Raw genomic sequence first — 25428 nt, 5'->3', positions numbered from 1 at the left:
TGTTGGAGACTTCCATTAAAATCAATGTGAATATATGAGAAGCCATCAAAGGCGAGGGTTTTTCAGGAAGTACCAATAGTGGCGAACTTTATCGTCGATTTTCTCTACGAAATCCTTTCAGCAAAAATATGGCAATATCGCGAAGTGATCAAGTATGACACATAGAATGGACCTGCTATCCCCGTTTAAATAAGAAAATCTCATTTCAGTAGGCCTTTAAGAGGCATCTAGAGCAGCTAACTTAAAAATGTACTTGTGTATTTCGGTACATATGTATATCGTGTATTTAGGGTTGTACGGTATACCGGTATTAGTATAGTACCACGATACTAATGAATAATTTTCGGTACTATACCGCCTCTGAAAAGTACCTGGTTCCGCCTGCGCCCGCGTCGAAGTAACGTCATGTCATTGCTGGTTTAACGAGCAGACAAGCATGTTCGGCAGCGCACAATCACGGAGTATTTACAAGCAGACACATTGTGTAGAAAGAAAAGGGAGAACGGACGTATTTTGCCTTAAAAACCAAAGATAAAGGTGAAGTTATAACATTGAAACACCCACCGAAGAAGTGCTTTAAGACATGGATAGCTAGCTAGCGGCTAACGTCCATCCGTTTTAGCTACTTCTAAATCACTAATCCTGTTCTCCATGGCGACAAATAAAGATACGTTTCTTACAAGTATCATCTCTGCAGGACGAGGAATAGCTAAACATGTTTCACTACACACCATAGCTCACTGGCATCAAAATTTAAATAAACGGCATTGGTGGATCTACACCTGACATCCATTGTACTGATATCAAGTACATGCACGTATGTAGTTGATACTACTATGATTAAATCGATATTTTTTTGGCATCACAAAATCTGCTTTCGTTTTTTTTTTTTTTTTTAATTCATGTTATGTTTATAAAGTCAGGAAATATGTCCTTGGACACAATAAGACTTTGAATAGGACCAATGTATGATCCTGTAACGACTTGGTATCGGATTGATACCCAAATTTGTAGTGTCATCCAAACGACAAAAGAATAAGTGATTATTACATTTCAACAAAGTGTAGACAGAACAAGTTAAAAGAGAAAGTAAGCAAATAACAGTAAATGAAAAAGTATATTAATTATTATTTTCTACCACTTGTCCTTGATAATGTTGACAAAATAATAAAATGATAAATGACACAATATGTTACTGCATATGTCAGCAGACTAATTAGGAGTGTTTGTTTGTTTACATACAACTAAAAGACAAGTTGTCTTGTATGTAACCTATTACCTAAAAAGGAGAAGGGGGATCCTTTTTTTTGGTTGTTTTTGTTTTTTTGTTGTTTTTTTCTTTGTCATGAAAAAGGGACGTTTTTGTCATGAAAAAGGGAGGTTTTTGTGGTTGGTGCACTAATTGTAAGTGTATATTGTGTTTTTTATGTTGATTTAATAAAAATAAAAAAATAATAATAAAATAAATAAATAAATAAATAAATATATATATATATATATTTATTTGTTTTTTAATAAAAATGAATAAAAAATTCTTCTGCCGCCCGGTGGTTGGGGACCACTGCTGTACACCACACACAAGTACACACATAAAAAAAGCAGAGAAGTACAGGCAAAGGACAGATTTAATGTCCATGAAACAATAAGTACTGGTCATTTTTCAAAAGCAGCATTGTGCCATTTTAAATCAATTAGCATAGCAATACTTTATAAATACCGTTATTCCGTACAACCCAATCTACACAAATATACTTCAAAAACATTAGGTACACCTGCCCATCCTTAATTTGATACAGAGCTGTATTTTTTATTATTTTTAAAGCTGCTTCCATGGCACATCACATGTCGGTGCTACAGTGCACATCTATCAATTAGATGAAAATAGCACTTTATCCAATATGCCCACAAATCAAGCAGAAATGTCGCAATGGCGCCGTCTTTTCCTGTGGGAGTTTGGCGGCTAATCAGATTTTGGAGTTGCCCATCTTGTCAAAACAGTCTCACGTAAAATGTCGTGCAGCAGGCAGGAAGGCATGAGACAAGAAGGAATAACACCGGAGGCTACATACAGCAGCCATAACACTCTCACAGCCTGAAGCAGAAGGGGAGGAAGCTGGTCGACAGCAGATACCGAAATGCCCAAATAAGTACATCCGCCACACAGTGATGTCACAATATTAAAAAAGATAGCAGTCAAATACCTTCCAAAACAAAATGCAAGCTCACGCCAAAATGTATGAACCTTATGATTTGACGCTTTAGCAGTGTCAAAACGGGTATCCAACATTTAGCATTATTTACAAGTCAGAAAAGTGATACAGTAAATCATTATAAGCAAGGAAGCAAGAACGGAAGAAAAAGGATTTGTCACATATTTGCACATCTTGGCTTGTAACGATTGTAAGTCGATTCATGTTCCTAAATTTCAAGTATATCGACCTGTGCTCGGCCAGTTGGCCTTCCGGAAGATCAGGAGTGTCAAACTCAAATACAGAGTGGGCCAACTTTTAAAACTGAACAAAGCCGCGGGCCAAGGTTGAACAAATTAACCTTTTAATAGGGACCCAAAAAAGTTTTGCATTGAATATTGAACAAGCAAGCCTTATACAACTTTATAGTGACATGCAAACTCGAGTTTCAAATAATAATAATAATTTTAAAAAATTCAATGGCGTATCAAATAAAATTTAAATAAAAATTGAATGCCTCGTTTTCTATTTGCAGCCTTCTCAGGTAAATATCAAAATAAACTTTTTTCACAGGCTAAAAATACATTTGAATACAAAATAACAATAATGAATGAATCAAGAATTCAAGTCTTGAAGTAGCAAGAGAAAGTGCACAAATAAAACGTTAATTATTGCTCAGTTTGCTTAGCTGATTTGCTTTAACACTAAATATGGAAAAAGCAACACTTATATAATCTTAATAGTGGTGGTAGCGGAGGGAGTATATTGTAGCGTCCCGGAAGAGTTAATGCTGCAAGGGGTTCTGGGTATTTTGTTTATGTTGTGTTACGGTGCGGATGTTCTCCCGAAATGTGTTTGTCATTCTTGTGTGGTGTGGGTCCACAGTGTGGCGCATTTTTGTAACAGTGTTAAAGTTGTTTATACGGCCACCGTTAGTGTGACCTGTATGGTTGTTGACCAAGTATGGCTTTCATTCACTCATGTGTGTTTAAAAGCCGCATATATTATGTGATTAGGCCGGCACGCTGTTTGTATGGAGTAAAAGCGGATGTGACGACAGGTTGTAGAGAACGCTTTTTAGGGCAAGGCCTTTAAGGCACGCCCCCAATATTGTTGTCCGGGTGGAAATCAGTTGAAATTCGGGAGAATGGTTTCCTCGGGAGATACACGAGAGGGGCACTGAACTTCGGGAGTCTCCCGGGAAAATCGGGAGGGTTGGCAAGTATGAGTATTAGCGGTGAATGCGGTGTTATAATACCGGCGGGCGAGCACTAATGTTAATTTGATATTGCCTCAAGGGCCAAATTAATTTACACGGCAGGCCAAATTTGGCCCGCGGGCCAGAGATTGGCACCCATCCGGAAGATAGATATTTATCCAATATCGATTTATAAAGCAATATATGCAGTTTATCATCCATCCATACATTTTCTACCGCTTATTCCCTTTGGGGTCTCGGGGGGCGCTGGTGCCTATCTCAGCTACAATCGGGCGGAAGGTGGAGTACACCCTGGACAAGTCGCCACCTCATCGCAGGGCCAACACAGATAGACAGACAACATTCACACACTAGGGCCAATTTAGTGTTGCCAATCAACCTATCCCCAGGTGCATGTCTTTGGAAGTGGGAGGAAGCCGGAGTACCCGGAGGGAACCCACGCATTCACGGGGAGGACATGCAAACTCCACACAGAAAGATCCCGAGGCCGGGATTGAACCCTGACTACTCAGGACCTTCGTATTGTGAGGCAGACGCACTAACCCCTCTTCCCCCTACAGTTTATCAATAATAGACAAAATAAAACGTTGGACTTAAAGAGACTTTATTTAAAGTTTAGCACTTTTATTGATAAAGAGATTAAAGATTAAGTCTGTCTGCGACCTACGATGGTTGAGAAAAATCATACCAAATGCAAACGCCATTGTACTGAACTGAGCTGAACAAACAAATTGTTACACCCCTAATTTTGATTTACAAATAACACCGAATAGGACACTTTATTAGGCACTTTCAAATGAAATCCAATAAAAAAAATACTTTTTGTTTGTTTTGATCGCAACTTTAATTGAACATTATTAATGTGGTTCTTTACAGCAGTGGTTCCCACCACATCATAGTTAGAGGTGTTTCTATTATTTTTGCCCCTTTAACAAATAAAAATTAACCAATTACCACACAACTTTATAGAGTAAAAAAAGCCCTAAAGTAGGACACTGGCGATCTCTGTTACAACTGTGCAGGGTTCCAAGCAGAGCAGATGTCTTGCAGCAGATGGTGGAAAGCTGAGGTTACAACCATTAGAGACTTGACTTAAGGTTTTGTCTCTAAAGAACGTTACCAATAATAATATTAAAACCAATAACATGTTTTTTTTTCCTGACCAAACTGTGTTATTTCTCTGTCACAGGCAAATTCAACAGTGGAATACAACTTCTGCCATTCACTGAACTTAACTTGGGTGAGTTTTTTCTTGTCAGACCCATGTACTAAGTAAGTATTTGTATTTAGATTTAAATGGTCTGTTTCCATTTGGAACTATAGAGGCGAGGTAAACGGCACCAGATGATGGTCCACATCATCCAGCTGTTGAGCTCAGTTCCCCATTCAGATGAAATTGCAGTCATTATGAGACATGGCTACAGTACCTCGAACACCTCCCTTGGGAGTAGCAGAAGTTCCCCTTTGTTGGAATCCCATTTTAGCTATTGTGTGTGTGTAGTCCCAGTGCTTGGCTGGACCGGTGGTTCCCAGGTTTTGGGTTCCTGTGACTCAGCATGTTATCTTCCCTCAGTCGTCAGTCAAGGCGTTCTTTCTTTACTCTCAAACCAGCCGAGGGCAATAACACTGACAGAGACGGCAATTACATGCATCAATGTGTTGCAAAGATCTTACGCAGAAGTATTAGCTTTTTACCTACTAAGTATTTTGCGATACATGTTTAAGAGATTTCCACAGAAGTCATTATTTTTTGTACTTATATGAATAAAGGTGTGGATTCCAGACATTCCACACTCCTTTGCCAGGACCGCCTTAGTATACACTTTTGGCGACTGATCCGAGCCCATAATCAGTGCCTTTTACTAGTCTGGCGTAACTGGAAGAGTTGGGCGAGTGCACGGACTAATTGGTCATGCTCGCAACGTAGCCATTGAGATTGTTCCTCACCAGTTCATCATGATAACCGTCACATTTCATTGTCGACATGAAAGGAAACTCAAAATAATCCACCATGTCAAAACTCGCGGCACTCGTTAATTTCCTAGGACATTTGAGCTCTTAAGAAAGACGTGTTTAGGCATTAAAAAAGGTGATTGCCACCTTGTGCAATAGAAATAAACGGAACACTTCAAAGACTGGTAATAATCCACAAAGTTAGGAACATTTTAATAATGCAGCAATGGGGCAAGAAAACCAGTCAGTGTGAGTACAGGGCGGCAGGGATGAGGTGAAGGAGGGGGATTACTGCTCAACTCCAGCACAGTTTCAATGATTTAGTGCAGCCCTGGCCCATTAGGATTTTCAATCTGGCCTCCCGGACATTTCAAATAATTTTTTTTAGATCTTTAAGCTAGAAAGTGTGATTGCCATTATGATGTGCAGTGATGTTTTCTAATGACCCTAAGTCTTCAACTATACAAAGTCTTTCAATGGTTAGAATCGGTGCTTTTGCATGATATACTAGTTACTATGGTCATCTAATTAGTTACTATGGTTTGATTGATTGAGTTTGATTGAGACTTTTATCAGTAGATTGCACAGTACGGTACATATTCCGTACAATTGACCACTAAATGGTAACACCCGAGTAAGTTTTTCAACTTGTTTGAGTTGGGGTCCACGTTAATCAATTCTAGGTCATCTAATTAGTTACTATGGACATCTAATTAGTTACTATGGTCGTCTAAGTGGAAGCAGCTCAGACAAGGCAATAAGCAGTGTGGGTGGGGAGCGTTTCCACAGATTGTTTCCAGAGTCTAAAATGCGAGTGTTAGGGACAGACGTGGAAGGAGATTTTTACAACAAAGTTCTAAAGCTTAGTGATGTATCACATATATCAGACAGTAGGTGTCCCCCCCCCTGTGGTGTTCATATTTTGCTGTGTTTGTTGCATTTTTATTGATTGTAAAATATGGGGACGGAGAGGGGTGTGTGACGTTCATATGTTGTCAATATTCAGTGTTTTATTCTTCATAGATAATATTGTAAATCCCGTATTTTTTATTTCCATGTACATTCTGAGTGTCTCATTCAGTAACATGTAAAATTCCATTCCGTTTTTAAGGCCCCTCATAACATTTTTAGCACTCAGACATTAAGAGGTTTTGTATTTGTGTTCCTGAAAATAATACCGGCCCCCAGACACATTTGTTTCCTCTAAATTTGTCCCCCAAGTCAAAATAAATAATTGCCCAGGTCTGGTTTAGTGTGAGTACACACTGGCAATGTCTCAAGTGATAGTGCGTCCATATTTGATGACAACATTAAGTACATTTTGGTGCTGATCCAAATCAGTATATTGTGTGTCTGTTTATTTTAGTTATTAAAAATACAACTTGGTTAAAAGCTTTTTATGTGTGTAAAAGTACTATTTGAGCACATTCAACAATACCATAATAATGGTAACCGTGAACATTTTGGTCAAAATAACTATATTTAGCCATTTTAGTAATTGATTGTGTTATGATCCGTTGCCTGGATCATAGTTTGTTTTTGTTTTTTTTAGGTTTTGATTCACTTGTGGTTTAAGTTCTGTTTCAGTACCCCTGTTTTGTGATTCTTGGTTGTCATGAGTGCTGATTGTTTTCACCGGCCACTGATTAGTGTCTGGGACGCTCACCTGTTCCCATGCACTAATCAGAGAGTTATTTAGTCCTGCCTTTTTGCCTCACTCAAACTGGTGTTTTTGTTTGCCTTCCTGCAAAAAGTTACATGGATGATTTCCTGTTCTATGTTTTTGATTCCTGCACTAAGTTTTGCCTTAAACTCCCCGGGGTATCGGCTTAGAGCAGCTTCGTTTGTTCCTCTCTTTTTGTTTGATTAATGCAAATGAATCATTCTCCTACCTGTATGCTGTCTCTGGAGTTCCTGCTACATCATTGGGAGAACAATCCGCGCATCATCATGCGACCATCTCGTAGCAGAAAAGCATGGGACTGAGAGCGGCGAAAAGGCAGGACTAAATAGCTCTCTGATTAGTGCCTGGGAACAGGTGAGCGTCCCGAACACTAATCAGAGGCAGGTGAAAACAATCAGCACCCATGACAACAAAGAAACCCAAAACAGGGGTGCTGAAACAGAACTTAAACTACAAGTGAATGAAAGCCTAAATACACGTAAAGAAACTATGATCCGGGCAATGGATCAAAGCAGGTTGTGTGTATTTGAAGGTCCCCCACCCCCTACTAAACATAGACAGTAACTATATTATTGCTTTTGGTATAGATTTTTATTCAAGTGCAACGTTTTGAATACAGGGTACATTTAATTTTTTTATGATTTATTCATTGTTTGAACTTGGATATTTAAACGTTTAAATTCCACTTCCAAAGTTAAAATATACGAAAAATACAAGTTTATTGCATTTTAAAAGGTGATACTTAAAATATTATTATGTATAGGACTATCATTTCATCAGTGGTTAATTTGGTCTCAAAATAATGTTGACAATAATATCCTTTATCGGCAATAATCTGTAGGTCAATATATTGTTATCGGCCCAGGCCTAAGGTTTGTTACCATTTTAAGATTTAAGTGTGTTTCCACGACTGATTGACAAACTTCATCTTACTCACATTATTGCATAACGTGCTTGTGTGTTTTGGCAAGCAAGGACGCCAAGTTGTTGCCTGTGCGAGGCAGTCAAGCGTTTGAAACCTTGCTCCGGCTTTGACATGTCCTGACGAAGCCCGCTCAGGCTTGGAGCAAAGTCCATCCGTGCAGTGCAGTATAATTTCACCCTATAAGGCAACAGCCAGCTCTGTCGCAGAGCCTGCCCAAAAAGTTATGTCTTCTTGTTTTGATTGGACCTAGAGAAGATACAGGCTGTGTGAAGTCTGTGGGCCACTGTGGTAGGGCTGTGGGTGTATGGCTACCCTCCATTAGCAGTTTCTCCATCTTGAGATCCTTCTTCCATCCATGGTGAAAAGATGTCATAAAGGGGAGTTTCTCCCACAGTCTGGTCTGAGGTGACCCAAAGGAGGAGAGAAAGCATGCGGCTGCACGTCTCCTGGCATGGCTAACTTGACTGTGAGGGCAGACTCTGCTTGGCTTGCAAGCTTGACATTTCGATTCTCTTCAGACTGACTCACAGGCCAACCAGGTGATGAAGAGAGTGCCAGCTATCTGGTCTCCCTCCTCCTCCTCCTCCTGTCTCTCCTGGACCCAGACAGGATTCCTTTGCTGATACACATAAACCCATTAACTGTCTTATCTGATGGTGACTGCATCTGCACTCTTATCTATCTCAAACTAACCTTTCACAAACCTGAAATGAAAAACACGTGTTCCAAAAATTACGTTGGATTATTTGTGATGTCAACAATTCAATAGAGCTACTGTTCCAGGGATTTTCAAAGAGAGACTCTCAAATATTCAACCAAAATATCGGAGCTTGTTAATTACAAACCGTACAATAAAATTCGATTAAAAAAAAAACAGATCAAGAAAAGTTGATTTTGTAACTCTTAATTTGAATTTGTTATCAAAACAAAACTGTAGGAACAGTTTAGTGAAGACTCTCTTCCGTTCCAGCATGACAATGCCATGGTACACAAAGAAGGGTCCATAAAGGCATGTTTGGATGCATTTGGTGTAGGTGAACTTCAGAGCTCAATCACACACCAGGTCCATGTGCACCATGCAATATCCGGATGTATATTATATTTATTTACCTGTATGAAGACTAAGGCCCCTTCGACATTAAGCCGGATAAGGCTATCCAGGGTAAATCCCACCTTTTAAGGCTCCCTCCCCCCGTTGGCGCAACGCGACCGAGTACGCATGCGCGAAAAAATTGCGCGTCATAGTCACCTCTGACCAGGAAGTGTATCCTTACTAGAGATGCGCGGTTTGCGGTCTCATCCGCGGAGTCCACGGATAAACCGCGGGTCGGGCGGGTGACATGACGAAAAAATTGATTTTAAATAGATTCGGGCGGGTGGCGGTTGAACCATTTGGAAATATATGATATACATGGTTCAGAGATCGGTAACTTTTACCGTTCAAAGAGCCATTTTGGACCTGTGTCACAAAGCGAAGAAGACATTAGTTGACGTAAACATTCTCAAGTATGTCTGCCGGCAGTCACCCAGTTAATAAGTATTAGGGCGTGCTATGAAGCCTTTGCCTTTGACGCCTTCTACAACATGTACAATTTACTTGCAAGTCCAACAATATGTTGTGTGTGGCTTCCACTGACACACGCACACGACTGCAAGGCATACTGGGTGACACAGAGTACACTAATGGTTGTGATATAAACAATTTTAACACTCTTACTAATAATTGCCACGCTGTGAAGCCACACCAAACAAGAATGACAAACACATTTCGGGAGAATATCCTCACAGTAACACAACATAAACGCAACGCAACAAATACCCAGAATCCTTTACATCCATGACAACCTGACTATATTATACACCCCACTAGCAGAACCCCCCCCCCCGTGCGTTGGTAATGTGGGCGTGGTTGGGGGCGCAGGGGTGTAAAGTATATTCAGGGAGTGTCATGGATGCAAAGGAAACTGGGTATCTGTTGTGTTGCGTTTATGTTGTGTTACTGTGAGGATGTTCTCCCGGAATGTGTTTGTCATTCTTGTTTGGTGTGGCTTCACAGCGTGGCACATATTAGTAAGAGTGTTAAAATTGTTTATATCACAACCATTAGTGTACTCGGTATCACCCAGTATGCCCTTCAATCTTGTACGTGTATCTGTGGAAGCTGCATACAACATGTTGCTGGACTGGCAAACAGTTCATACATGTTGTTGAAGGTGTCAAAGGCAATGGTTTCACAGCACGCCCTTATTCTCCTTATCTGAATGAGCACCATAGGATTTTCGCGAGAACGTTGGCGGCTCCAATTACCTTCTTTACTTTGTGACATGGGTCAAACTAGCTCTTTTAGTGGTAAAGGTCGCCGACTCCGATATATAACAACGGGTGGGCGGTTGCGGTTCTGATTAAATGTTGGTTCGGGTGGATGACAACTTTAGTGATGCGGTTGCGAATGATATAATTGCCTATCAGCGCATCTGTAATCCTTACCCCGTGTTTTAATGTAGACTATTGCCACATTTCTTTTAACAGTAAACCTTTGATTGCCTCGCCATCAGCAGCTGCTAGACTATTGTAGTGAATCACACCTGAGCCATCATACATGAATCATATCTTTAATGGAAGTGTGAAAGTAAGCAATGTGATAAAGAACATTTTCCAACAATGGGACACTGTGCTGGTAGGCTGAAATTGGCGGTCGCACTTGACGGGCATAACCACTTCATAGCTTCACAATAGTTATGGAGTACAAAACTACACGTGGAGCAATCGCTCGACATACATCGCGGACGATGACTGCTTTGCCAGTCCAAACGCATTCGCTATTTTTCATAGTCTTCCCTCGTCCACGGCAGCCCGCATTGTCGTTGTCTCTCCTTCGACAAATGGACAAAGTTTTTCACTAAGTAGAATCACAGCTAACCTGGACATTATAAAGTTCTCTTGGCGTTCAGCCGACACAACACACTCGGTGACAAACATATCCCACCAGGCTGCCGTTCATCCAGGCCTTATCCAAAACCGTCGCTCAACGTTGCTATGCTGTCTGAGATGTGTTTTGTCCGAAATAGCTGCAATCGGCCGTTTCCTTCTCTTAAAGGGGAACATTATCACAATTTCCAAAGGGTTAAAAACAATCAAAATCAGTTCCCAGTGGCTTGTTGTATTTTTCGAAGTTTTTTTCAAAATGTTACCGGTCCCGGAATATCCCTAAATAAAGCTTTAAAGTCCCTTATTTTCGCTATCTTCGAAACCACTATCCATTTCCCTGTGACGTCATACAGGGCTGCCAATACAAACAACATGGCGGTTACCACAGTAAGATATAGCGACATTAGCTCGGATTCAGACTCGGATTTCAGCGGTTTAAGCGGTTCAACTGATTACGCATGTATTGAAACAGATGGTCGGAGTATGGAGACAGATAGCGAAAACGAAATTGAAGAAGAAATTTAAGCTATTGAGCGAATAGCTATTGACGCTATTCGGTCATAGCATGGGTGTACCTAATGAAGTGGCCCATAGCATGGCTGCTTTTTTAGCATCGCCGGTAAAATGTGCGGACCAAAGGATCAGGATTTTCGCATCTTGTGACACTGGAGCAACTTAAATCCGCCGATTGGTAAGTGTTTGTTTCGCATTATATGTGGGTATCTAGTTTCAAATGTACATACAGCTAGCGTAAATAGCATGTTGGCATCGATTAGCGTAGCATGTTAGCATCGATTAACTGGCAGTCATGCCGTGACCAAATATGTCTGAATAGCACATAAGTCAACAGCATCAACAAAACTCACCTTTGTGATTTCGTTGACTTAATCGTTGCAAATGCATCTGCAGGTTATCCATACATCTCTGTGCCATGTCTGTCTTAGCATCGCCGGTCAAATGTGAAGACACTTTGGTACATTCAATGGGGGTCTGGCGGCGGATTTCTTGCCAGTGGTAAATCCCTCCCTGTTAGTGTTGTTACACCCTCCGACAACACACCGACGAGGCATGATGTCTTCAAGGTTCCAAAAAATAGTCGAAAAAACGGAAAATAACAGAGCTGAGACCCGGTGTTTGTAGTGTGAAAATGAATATGGCGGGTGTGTTACCTCGGTGACGTCACGTTCTGACGTCATCGCTAAAAGACCAATAAACAGAAAGGCGTTTAATTTGCCAAAATTCACCCATTTAGTGTTCGGAAATCGGTTAAAAAAATACATGGTCTTTTTTCTGCAACATCAAGGTGTCACACCTATGGATCATGTTTTGTTTTGTCATGTTGTTTTTGATTTTGGACAATCAGTCACGTTTTGCACTTCCTGGTTTTGTTTGTTTCCATGCCAACCTCATTAGTTTTTACCTGTCACGTCCCTGTTCTCAGCTTCACCTGTTTTCACTAATCATCACAGCTATTTAAGTCACTCTTTTTATTGTCTTCGTCCTGGGATCTTCACACCAACTTTCATTCTCCATGCCCATGATCACCTGCCACGCACCTTGCTATTTTTGCCTCCTGGTTTTGTTGTCACAGTAAGTGTTTTGTTTTAGTTGTTTATAGTCATGACATCGTGCTGTTTCTGTTATTAGTTCATTCATGCCAATCGAGCAAGTGTTTTTGTTTCCTGTTTATATTTTGTAGCCAAGTTTGATACCTCCTTGTGAGCGCCCTTAGTTTGTTTATTTTTGTATTTAGAATCCCTAATAAAACATCATGTACATTAATTCACGCCTGGCTCGTCCTGTAATCCCTCTGCGTCGAAGGAGCACACACAATCCATGTCCTAGCCTGACACAAGGTATATATTGACGCTTGCATAGGTTTGGTGATAATGTTCCCCTTTAAGGTATTGATGTGTGATTTCCAAAAAGACCTGTACATGTACAAGAAGGAGTAATACGGGCATGTCTGGATGATTCGCCTCCATTTTTCTAGTGGTTGCCGCCGAGTTACCAAACGGGTTGTTATGAAGCTGGCTGTGGCGCGTCCTTTCTGATATCACTTCCTGTGTGGGGCGCGGTATTTCTGGCATCACTTCCTCTCCGAACTCAGTTTGTAAACGACCGATGTGTCCATATAGAGCAGGAGATTCAAGAAATACACGGCACACTTACCCGTGTAAAAAAGTATCCAAGGAGGGGAACCTTAAACGATGGTTTAGTGTGGCTGACACGATGCTTAGGCTAAATAGTTATTCATTTAAGGTAGTGGTTCTCAAATGGGGGTACGCGTACCCCTGGGGGTACTTGAAGGTATGCCAAGGGGTTCTTGAGATTTCTTTTTAAATATTCTAAAAATAGCAACAATTCAAAAATTCTTTATAAATATATTTATTGAATTATACTTCAACAAAATATGAATGTAAGTTCATAAACTGAAAAGAAATGCAACAATGCAATATTCAGTGTTGACAGCTAGATTTTTTTGTGGACATGTTCCATAAATATTGATGTTAAAGATTTATGTTTTTGTGAAGACATTTTTAGAATTAAGTTCTCAAATCCAGATGGATCTCTATTACAATCTCCAAAGAGAAAACTTTAAGTTGATGATTTACTTCTATGTGTAGAAATTTATAGTGAATCACTTGTTTATTTTTCCACAAGTTTTTATTTATTTTTATATCCTTTTTTTTCCAAATACTTCAAGAAAGACCACAACAAATGAGCAATATTTTGCACTGTTATACAATTCAATAAATCAGAAATTGATGACATGATGATGTATTTTACTTCTTTACCTCTTTTTTTCAACCAAAAAATGCTTTGCCCTGATCAGGGGGTACTTTAATAAAAAAAATGTTCACAGGGGGTACATCACTGAAAAAAGGTTTAGAATCACTGGTTTAAGGGGTTATCCAGCTTAGTGTAAACATAGCCTTAGTTATAAGTAGGTAACGATAACCAGCATAACGATAAACTGCGATAAAACTGTAGACTGTTAATATCCATCCATCCATCCATCCATTTCCTACCGCTTATTCCCTTTTGGGGTCGCGAGGGGCGCTGGTGCCTATCTCAGCTCCAATCGGGCGGAAGGCGGGGTACACCCTGGACAAGTCGCCACCTCATCACAGAGCCAAAACAGATAGACAGACAACACTCACACACACACATTCACACACTAGGGCCAATTTAGTGTTGCCAATCAACCTATCCCCAGGTGCATGTCTTTGGAGGTGGGAGGAAGCTGGAGTACCCGGGGGGAACCCACGCAGTCACGGGGAGAACATGGAAACCCCACACAGAAAGATCCCTAGCCCGGGATTGAACCCAGGACTACTCAGGACCTTCGTATTGTGAAGCAGACGCACTAACCCCTCTGCCACCGTGCTGCCCTGACTGTTAATATTACATTTTAAATTAAGGTTATTGTAAAACCATGACCGATAACCCCACTTTGCTCAACTCGCAGTGACATTGCCAACTTACTGGCAAAGCAAGTTAGCGGTAGGTCGCTAGCTGGCTTAAATGCTAACATGAATACACGAGACATTAACATATTTCCCCTTTACAAATGACACAGTTACCCCAATCTCGCTCTTGTATAAACAAATTGCTTTCTCAGCTACTAAGCTAAAATAAATCGACACGTTTTAAAGGGGAACTGCACTTTTTTTTGGAATTTTGCCTATCATTCACAATCCCTATGTAAGACAAATGGTAAATTGATTGTACTTGTAAAGCGCTCTTCTACCTTTAAGGTACTCAAAGTGCTTTTTAACACTATTTTCACATTCACTCATTCACACACTGATGGCGGGAACTGCCAGGCAAGGCCCTAACCGCGACCCATCAGGAGCAAGGGTGAAGTGTCTTGCTCAAGGACACAACAGACGTAACTAGAATGGCGGAAGCTGGGGATTGAACCAGGGACCCTGAAGTTGCTGGCACGGCTGCTCGACAACCCAATACAAGAACAGATAGGTTTTTCTTTTTTATGCATTGTAAATCGTTAAATACAGAAAGTACTAGGAGGCTAACAGTGCAACTCTATTGGGTTCATAATGCCCTCTAAAAAACATCCCGAAAATTGCCAAGAATATTTCTTTTACATCACCTGACCTAAATGAAACACAATTATTAGCAATATCAAAAAGAGCTAAGTAGTCTGTGCAGCTATATTGACATACTGAGCCAGTGACTTATTGTATTGCCTCTGAGTTGGTAAAAGTTAATTCTAGATTATAAATCATGCCTCTCACCTGGATAGTAAAAAGTTGTGGCCATAAACTTTCAACGGAAGAAGATAAAGATATTCAAACACTAAAATAATATGCCATTGTTTTTAACCCAAAAATTGGATGGTATACATTTTATAGGCACCGGTTCGGCCAGCGTTTAAGCACTGGCACTGTTTTAAAAGTAACAATTTAATACTGGTGTTGATTATAATGTAGACAAGACCCATTCCTTTAAGACCACAGTGCATATACCATGGAATCTTTGAGGTCTAACAAAATCATTTCCAAGATGCTAATAGAACTCTAAATAATTTGAAACTAGATTTTCTAAATTAAATCACGGAAAATGTTGCCGCTATTAAACCTTTATAAATATTAAAAGCATTGTTAGATACTATTCTAAACTGGCATAGAGTGTAAAAATATGATAATACAAAAATATAAGCTTTCAAGCTGAATAACAAATGTGCATTTCACCTTTTGACATCATGAACTGGCACACAAGTTTTTTAAGACGTTAAAGGCCTACGGAAACCCACTACTACCCACTACACAGTCTGATAGTTTATATATCAATGATCAATCAATCAATTAATGTTTATTTATATAGCCCTAAATCACAAATGTCTCAAAGGACTGTACAAACCATTACGACTACGAGATCCTCGGAAAAACCCACATAAGGGCAAGGAAAACAAACACCCAGTGGGCAGGGAGAATTCACACCCAGTGGGACGCCAGTGACAATGATGACTATGAGAAACCTTGGAGAGGACCTCAAATGTGGTCCCCCCCCCCCCCTCTAGGGGACCGAAAGCAATGGTTGTCGAGCGGGTCTAACATGATACTGTGAAAGTTCAATCCATAGTGACTCCAAAACAGCCGCGAGAGTTCAGTTCAAAGCGGATCCAAGACAGCAGCGAGGATCCCGTCCACAAGAAACCATCCCAAGCGGAGTCGGATCAGCATCGTAGAGATGTCCCCAACCGATACACAGGCGAGCGGTCCATCCTGGGTCCCGACGAGCGGTCCATCCTGGGTCTCGACTCTGGACAGCCAGTACTTCATCCATGGTCATCGGACCGGACCCCCTCCACAAGGGAGGGGGGGACAGAGGAGAAAAAGAAAAGAAGCGGCAGATCAACTGGTCTAAAAAGGAGGTCTATTTAAAGGCTAGAGTATACAAATGAGTTTTAAGGTGAGACTAAAATGCTTCTAATGTCACGTGCGACCTTTGTTTAGATCAGACACATAGACCTGTTCCTGTGATGCTCACTGAATTGAGGTCTAGTGATGTGTGATGTCCAACATCAAGAGACGTGCAATGATGAAATGTTAACATTGCAACACATGCCAATACAGCCTTTTTAGTTTACTAAATTGCAATTTTAAATTTCCCGGGAGTTTCGTCTTGAAAACGTCGTGTAATGATGACGTGTACGCAAGACGTCACAGGTTTTTAGGAAGTATGAGCGCTGCGCACACACAGCTAAAAGTCTTCTGCTTTAACGGCATAATTACGCAGTATTTTGGACATCTGTGTTGCTGAATATTTTGCAATTGGTTCAATTAACATTGGAGACGTCAAAGTAGAAAGATGGAGTTGGGAAGCTTTAGCCTTTAGTCACACAAACACACGGTGATTCCTTGTTTAAAATTCCTGGAGGTGAAACTTTACTATGGATCAGAGCGCGGTCAACCAAACATGGTTCCCGACCAAATGTTAACCAGTAGGTTTCAGTGAGAAAATTGTGGTTGAAATGTCGCTTCTTACCGGAGAAAATCTGAGCTTGTGCCGTCCATAGCTGCCGTCGACTCCCCTGAGACATTGCCGTCAAGACACCCGTGGACACACCCCTCCGACTATCAGGTACTATTAAACTCACTAAAACACGAGCAACAGAATAGAAAGATAAGGAATTTCACAGAATTATCCTAGTAAATGTGTCAAAAAACATCAGAATCCGTCCCAATTCAATCGCATTTTTTTTTTAACTTTTTTTTTTTTTTTTTTCTAGTCCGTCGCTATCAATATCCTCAAACATGAATCTTTTGTCCTCGCTCAAACTAATGGGGAAATTGTCGTTTCCTTCGTCCGAATAGCATTTTTTTTTGGAGGCTCCCATTAAAAACAATGTGAAGATGTGAGGAGCCATCAACATGTGACGTCATCGTCTGCTACTTCCGGTAGAGGCAGGGCTTTTCTCCAATTGCGAACTTTATCGTGGATGTTCTCTACTAAATCCTTTCAGCAAAATTATGGCAATATCGCAAAATGATCAAGTATGACACATGGAATGGACCTGCTATGCCCGTTTAAATAAGAAAATCTAATTTCAGTAGGCCTTTAAGTACAGCGGTACCTTGGTTTTCATCATTGATGCGTTCCAGTCGATTTTTTGAAAACCTTTTGGGAATGAGCAGCTAGGGACAAGTTGTACACTATTTCGCTATGTTACTTTCTTTGGACCCATGGTGGGTTATTTTGGAGCCTTGCTCAGTTTAAAAAGCACACAGACTGAGTTCCAGTATGTGCTACGGGGTTTTAAAATCTAGATAGCGTACAAAAACTGGGACATATTTTGGATGAACATATTCGCCTAAAGCCACATCATGCTAAAACTGGGGTGTATGAAAACGGACCATTACACTGTAAAATGCAACAGTTATGTTATTGCATGTAATGTCTGGTGTATGTGTGTCTTCTTCTTTTAACGCCCCCTTGTTAGGGCTGCCTCTTTTTTCTTGAAAAGGTCTTGCTGAAAAGCCAAAGAAAAAGCATGCAAAAAAACATCCACAGTTGTGTACAATGTTGAAGTGTGTAATGTCACGTGCGACCCTTGTCTATATCAGACACATAGACCTGTTCCTGTGATGCTCACTGAATTGAGGTCTAGTAATGTGTTATGTTCAACATCAAGTGACGTGCAACTTTCAAGGTGTTTTTTTTTTTAGGGAAATAAACTCGGTCGAATTCCAAATTGTACCACCTAAGGGAAATTTGTTGTTCCAGTGTACAGTCTCTGTATGTCGTACTTGTTATGATAGCAGACCAAAATGGAACTAGCTTGTGGACATTATAGATTTAGAACATGAAGGAATATAACGTTTCTGTGGGAAAGAATTTTAACTGTCAAAAAAGTATGTCACCAACCAGACGATGGAAAATAATGTTGCTGACTGGTTGCCAAGCAACACCATCGAGCCGTGCCAAACAGCCCTGCTGACCTGTGTGTCATAAAAAGCCATAACAGAAATTATACAATGGCATGAGGCCATTTTCCCATTCACTTACCGGTTGATAAAACATCAACCAGGCTGCATTTATCAATGAACTTGTTGTATTTCTACACAGACGACTTGATCAACAGTGATGTGAGCGGCTCTGACATGCTCGAGACTGGCATTGGCCTGCATTTTAAAGCGGCCAAAATGGATGTGTGTACTCATCAGAGGGTAAGAAGTCCAATCAGTGCTTCTATTTTCCCATAGTGTCACATGTTCTTTGTACAGACCCACACTAGCACTTCTAATCTATTTGAAAAGCCTCTACACATTCCCCCGCTAATCTGATTTAGACTTTGACTGTACATTATTGTCCATTTTGCTAAATTGATTTAATTAAAATGTGCAGAGACCAATCACTCGCTCCTGCAGTTTGGGGAATACACCAACCAGTGGCGCTACTTTCCAAACTTTCACCGAGACCTCAGACCAGCAGCAACAACGGAAGGAGTCGCTACGTCAACGGCGTGTAACTGTTGGTGGGTCTTCTGTGGTTTTATTCTGAACAAATTAATTCATTTGACAGCGAATTCAATATCATAACCTTGTGTTTCTTCAGCGTTATGTGCTCCCCGGTGCAACGACCAGATTGGAGATCTCCCTGAGAAGGTAAACCCTCAAAGCAGAGCCTTCAGGGTGGTATCAGCACACGACCCAGATCTGCAGCAATTATGCTCTGTTTGTATTTCCCAGCTCTCTGGAGCTGTCAAAGCATTGACTTTAAAAATAGTGTCAGGGTTTTAGTTTTAGTGTGTGTCTGATTTGCGCAGGATTGTACAAAGCTGTATGGTTATACAAACACGACACTGTATAAAATGTGATTAGAATTTAGTTTGAAGTCAAACGCTACTTTTATTAGACACAAAATTTAACTCGAATTAAAGCTGTCGAATTAAAGTTGGCGGGCACGCATGACGCATGCAGTCACGTTCTTTCCCAATGCTGAAACCTACCATCCAAAATTTTAGGAATATGTGGAAGGCAGTTAAGACTGGTATAATTTTCCACCACAAGAAGTTAATACTTATGTCGGTCGATATCAACGTCTAGTCATGATCAGACCCCAACATTTAAGCCTCATACCAGTTTGGAAGGAGATCTGATCCTTTAAAGTGAAGTCATGACAGTTGAATTGGTGATGGCGAGGAGCAGTTTTTACCGCCACGCTCTGCCCACCACAAATGGGTACCAACACGTACTGATCCATCTGACACTTCTGTATGTCATTATCATCATTTCTACCAAGTTTGATCCAAATCTGAATTTGTGGAGCACAGATATAAACGTTGAACATTTTGTGGCATACCATCAGATCAAAGTTGGGCACATGCAATGGCGTAAGCAATATTCCTTCGCAATTTAGCATCGCCTATTTTTCTGGTATCTGTCATTATAACCGCAAAAAATGTTTCAAAGTCCCTAGGAGGAGTTTGTAAAAGTACAACCCCTGTTTTTGACCTAAACATAGGTGACAGAAACCAAGATGGGTGATGACCGACTTCATGTTTGTTTTTAAAAATGGGTTCTTGAAACTTTGACTTGTGTACTGTCAGGAATTTTAGTGACAATACGTAAATTTGGTGGCAGGGGCTAATTTTTTTAAATTTTCAAGGGGGCGCTACAGAGTCAATTTTGATATGTTGTGTTTGTGAACACCATAATATAGAAATGTTCGCCAAACCTAATGAGCTTGGACATTTTGGTGAGTTTTCATGCATGTTATGGGCCTCAAAAATGCATCAAAATGTATTGAAATTGAAACGGAGCAGTTACAGTACGGCCTTTGCAGCGTGTGCTGCTCGGGCCCTAAAAATGAGCATGAATCAAACCTGAGATCTGAAGGGTGCTCAGGAAATAATGCGAATATTAGGAATACAGTACTTTCGTCCATCGTTTTTAGTACTGTTAATTGATTCCGGGCATAATTGTGATTGATGATTTTCCACAGAGTAGGAATCATTATTTATACATTGAATATTTTCATAGCTACAGCATAAAACCCTGTTTAATATCTTCAAAAGCCCATTATGAGAGCCGTTTCGACATTAAATAACACCCTTTAGTCACCTTTATGCTCTTTTAATCCCAATATAGTTACGCTGCCTGCGGCTGAGCCAATTAGTGACCCTGATACTGAACAGCGTGATCTGATTGAATTGATCTCATTTAGTGGTCAGTGTTGCCAACTAGGCGACATTGTCGCTAAATCTGGCGACTTTCCAAATCCTCTTTGGAACTTTTTTAGCTACAGCTGAACAGCTACAGCTAATAGCGACAAATCTAGAGACTATTTCTGGTGCTGTGGCTTTGACAAAACGTGCCATCCATCCATCCATCCATCTTCTTCCGCTCATTCGAGGTCGGGTCGCAGGGGCAGCAGCCTAAGCAGGGAAGCCCAAACTTTCCTCTCCTCATCCACTTCGTCCAGCTCTTCCTGGGGGATCCCGAGGCATTCCCAGGCCAGCCGGGAGACATAGTCTTCCCAACGTGTCCTGGGTCTTCCCAGTGGCCTCCTACCGGTTGGACGTGCCCTAAACACCTTCCCAAGGGAGGTGTTCGGGTGGCATCCTGACCAGATGCCTGAACCACCTCATCTGGCTCCTCTCGATGTGGAGGAGCAGCGGCTTTACTTTGAGTTCCCCCCAGATGGCAGAGCTTCTCACCCTATCTCTAAGGGAGAGCCCCGCCACCCGGCGGAGGGAACTCATTTCGGCCACTTGTACCCAGGATATTGTCCTTTCGGTCATAACCCAAAGGTCATGACGATAGGTGAGGATGGGAACGTAGATCGGCCAGTAAATTGAGAGCTTTGCCTTCCGGCTCAGCTCCTTCTTCACCACAACGGATCGATATACTGTCCGCATTACTGAAAACGTCACACCGATCCGCCGGTGGATCTCACGATCCACTCTTCCCTCACTCGTGAACAAGACTCCAGGGTACTTGAACTCCTCTACAGTGGCAGGGTCTCCCCCCCAACCCGGAGACAAGAAGTGTATAAAACATAAAAAAATACAAAAAAATAAACTTTATATGGACAGATAGACCTGAAGTTGACCTGGAGATTGAATAAAAAAATAATAACATATGACTTATGTATTTTTCGTGACTGAGACACTCCTGAGTCTGTGGCACCAAACTTGGGGGGAGCTTTGAAGATTTAAAAAAAAATCTATTTATTTTATTGGTTTTGAAAATGCAAAATGCCCCCCCGCATACTTAGATTTTTCAGTATTTGTCCCTCAGGGGGAAAAGTATGGACAGCCCTAGTTTACAGTATAGGCTACTGTTGTTTATAATGCAGTTTTACCTTTATATAAACTAACAGCACTGTTGTAATAATCATAAAAAAAACTATAAACTATAACTGATTAAAAAAAAAAAACACTGGCAGAAGAGCGTCCCCACCTGGCTGTAATTAGGTGGGTGAGACAATGCACAACATCAGATCCCTGAAATATGTCTCACAGCATGTATTGAAAGGTTTAAATCATTGTACATGCTTTTCAGAATTATTGATTGGGCATGGCTCACATGGTAAAGTGGCCAGCCAGAAACATATGCTTTCCTGCTTCGAATCCAGCTTCCGTCACTATCGTTGTGTCCTCGAGCAAGACACTTCACCCACCCTGCTCTCAGTGCCACCCACACTGGCGTAAATGTAGATAATGGCTTTCTCAATCCCCATATGTTTAATCCAACAGGCCTTGGGGTGCAATGACATCATTATGCATTTATAATCGGGTTCCACATTATTCACAGGTTGAAAAAAAGGGTTCCCCTCAAAAACACATTAGTCACGAGTAACAGGTATGCACGCTCTCTTTCTCCACCTCCAGGATGTGGACAGGGAGGAGGCCAAATCACTCAGGGAGCTAAACACAAATGAGATCTGCGTGTGGTTCGCCAGCATTGGACTGCACAAATGTCTCCCTTTCATCCAAGGTAAGGCACACATGCCTCTGCAACTAGGTGCCTTTCCCAGCCCCGTGGCTGTGTTAGCTTTATCCGAACCACAGATCAAATGTTTTGTTTCATCTCTGATCTGGTCGATCAGAGGATATAAAATGACAACAATCGTGTGAAGGATAACACATAATTGAATGGGTGGGGTTATGAATGGGTATTTATGTTGTCCGAGCCAAGTATTCAAATGCAATCATTACTTCAAAGTAGAGTCGAGGCGTGCTGGTTTTATGATCGCAATTAAAATGACTGCATACAAAAAATGGTTACAATTACACTTTTTTTTTTTTTTTTAATTATTATCAACTTCTTATTTGGTTTCAGGTATTCAATCAAAGCAGTAGAAACCTGGTTTATGCGTTAGTGTACCTGACAACGTCTCTCTTGCAGAGGCAAATTTGTGTGGAGCAGACATCGCGTCAATCAACGTGAACATTCTGGACATGCTGCACATCAACGCACTACAGGACAAGGAGAAGCTGCTCTCTGCCATTTATAACGAGCTGCACCCTTCCAGTACTTTTGGTACACTCGCATCGCCCGTTGACTAACTTTCATGCCAGCATCATTGACGTGTGTTCAACCCTTTACTTCTTTGTAGGATCCTTCCAGAATAATCATGTCGAGACGTTCATGCCAATGATCAAATCAAAGTCCTCACCTCAGGTGAACTGCCTAAGCATGAATCGACGATCCCTCAAGCTCAGGTACATGTCTGCCCTCAAAACCTCAATGTGCACTCAACCTTGTAGCTACTTGCTTCCAGCCAACATGTTGATGTGTTACTCATGTATTGTTTATTTTTGAATGCCAGGCAGAATAACCAGAACTACATGGCACATCGGAACTCACAGTTGATAGAGGTCACAATAAATGGTAAGCAATTAAAATGGTAAACTTTTGACATTTTGGAACCAATTGTTGCAAAATAAACCTAATTGATCAGTGGGGAAAAATGGTTGTAAATTGTACGCTTTTAACTATAGACATCTTATAAGTTTCAAGTTTTTTTTATTCACAATACCATAAAACAATTTCATTAGTAGTGAATATCGCCCACATCTGAGGTCCTCTCCAAGGTTTCTCATAGTCAGCATTGTCACTGGCGTCCCACTGGATGTGAATTCTCCCTGCCCACTGGGTGTGAGTTTTCCTTGCCCTTTTGTGGGTTCTTCTGAGGATGTCGTAGTCGTAATGGTTTATACAGTCCTTTGAGACATTTGTGATTTAGGGCTATATAAATAAACATTGATTGATTGATTGATTGATGTTCAGCGTTTTCCTGCACAAATGAGCGGACTGTTGAAAATAGCAATCGGGGGATTACTTTTCACAAGTAAGATTTAACATTAACGTACTATTGGTTGTATTTTTTGAAAAGAATATTACCACAGAGTTGAGAAGGAGCAAAGATCTTCAATTGTACTGAAATCGTAGCTGCTACCAAACATGAATATGGGGGGGAATAAGTTATCTAACTTGACAATCCGATGGACAGTGGCTATACAATATTATACAAGTCTAAATTTAAAACCAAATTCACAAACCACCACTGATTATAATGCATTCTTATTTTAGGCAAAATATCAGACAATACTTTTTGAACAGTGTAATTGTAACCAGGAGTAAGTCTTCAAGTAACAATATTATAATACAAACATTGTTGGGTAAAACAGAATTTGGTTTTATTCTGAATCCAGTGAAACAGACTGGTGGTTTTAGCTGATATAACGACTTTCAGGTGTTTATGTTTAAGTATTTGGCAGACACTTTTATCTAAAGCGACATACATAAAAAAATACATATAAAACAAACAATCACTGTAAACATTATCATTTAAGGTAAGAATGTAATACAAAATGTCAATACAAAGTGTCAAGAAAGAATAAACTCTGCTGCAGCAACAGACATATAGTCTATAGGTCCCCAAGATATATCGAGTTGTAATGTACTGTATTCATATATTGTTTATGTAGGATAAACACAAGTACATATAACCTAATCATATTGTTTCTTAAACTTAAAAATAGCTGACCGTTTTTGTTCCCCTTCTCTGGGATTATATTCCCAGTTTTGAGCTCGGACGTCTGGTCACTTATAGCATATAATATTCTATTACTGTTAAGCAAACGATGAATAATGAAACACGCCAACACATGTGTCCTTTATCATAGCTACACGTGTGACAAAAAAAAAAAGTGACAATCAGTGGCATTCAGTGAGGTAAGATGAATTAAATGCGCTGACAGTTCATTGCTCCTGCCAAATGAATTGCACTGAGTGGAGCGGATCACCACTCCAAGATGGCGGCCCAACGTCTCGTCAGAGCCAGTAGGCAGTAGCGGTCGATGCTGCGTCTACTTATAAGATGTCTATGCTGTTAACACCACAATCTAAAATTTGACGTGAATTATGAAAAAATATATGAATGATTGACACCACCACCAGCCTCTGAGTTCAGTTCAAAATCTAGTAGACGCTTAAACATTTTTTGCAATAAGTTTGTTGGTGTTTTAGTTTTTCCTCTGTGTGTTTAGTATTTCCTGTCCTTAGTTCCTGTCAGCACTCTTATTTTGGTTCAGCTTCCTGTTTGTCTCCCTGTGTGCTGTTTTCCCTCTGCTGCGGCTGATTGGCACCTGGCCACACCTCTGGTCAATCAGCCCGCTCCTATTTTACCTGCTTTGTTCCTCCAGTCACTGCTGGATTATTGTATTGCATGTCACTCTTGTGTCGTTGCTACCTGTCGTGTCGATGTCATCATTACAGCTACTACCTGTCGTGCTACTATTTGTCCTTGTTGTCGTAGCGGTAAGCTGTTCCTGTTAGCTATTTGTAGTTGGTTTTCTCCTAGGTTTTTTGGTTTCATATTTTCTTGTTAACCATTAGCTGTTTCCAGTTTTTATGTTTCCTGCTGGATACCTGTTAGCTTCCACGCTAGGCCTTTTCTTTGTTATCCGCCCACGTGCGCGCTTTTGGTTTGAATCCTTTGTTTGGTTTTGTCCTAGTTTTTTTTTTTATTAGAACCATGTTTTCTCACT

General features: G+C 40.7%; 1 protein-coding gene and 1 long non-coding RNA gene across 2 annotated transcripts in view; one reads left to right on the top strand and one right to left on the bottom strand.

Moving 5' to 3' along the window:
- The window catches only part of LOC133559146 (uncharacterized), a 48291-nt gene extending 40961 nt beyond the window's left edge, over positions 1–7330 (bottom strand). Inside the window, exon 1 of the long non-coding RNA XR_009808100.1 lies at positions 7254–7330. This is a non-coding gene — a long non-coding RNA (uncharacterized LOC133559146). The remainder of the gene's footprint in view (positions 1–7253) is intronic.
- Positions 1–25428, top strand: part of LOC133559145 (uncharacterized) — a 93906-nt gene that overhangs the window by 41901 nt on the left and 26577 nt on the right. Inside the window, exons 2-9 of the mRNA XM_061910579.1 lie at positions 4598–4648; positions 18495–18595; positions 18774–18903; positions 18984–19033; positions 22264–22369; positions 22781–22915; positions 22992–23097; positions 23205–23266. Of these exons, the coding sequence (XP_061766563.1) occupies positions 18530–18595; positions 18774–18903; positions 18984–19033; positions 22264–22369; positions 22781–22915; positions 22992–23097; positions 23205–23266 (655 nt within the window). The 5' untranslated portion in view covers positions 4598–4648; positions 18495–18529. The remainder of the gene's footprint in view (positions 1–4597; positions 4649–18494; positions 18596–18773; positions 18904–18983; positions 19034–22263; positions 22370–22780; positions 22916–22991; positions 23098–23204; positions 23267–25428) is intronic.

The sequence above is a fragment of the Nerophis ophidion genome, linkage group LG09, assembly GCF_033978795.1.
Source record: "Nerophis ophidion isolate RoL-2023_Sa linkage group LG09, RoL_Noph_v1.0, whole genome shotgun sequence".
Classification (NCBI taxonomy): Eukaryota; Metazoa; Chordata; class Actinopteri; order Syngnathiformes; family Syngnathidae; genus Nerophis; species Nerophis ophidion.
The sequence above is the reverse complement of the archived record's forward strand: the minus strand, read 5'-3'. Positions and strand labels throughout refer to the sequence as shown.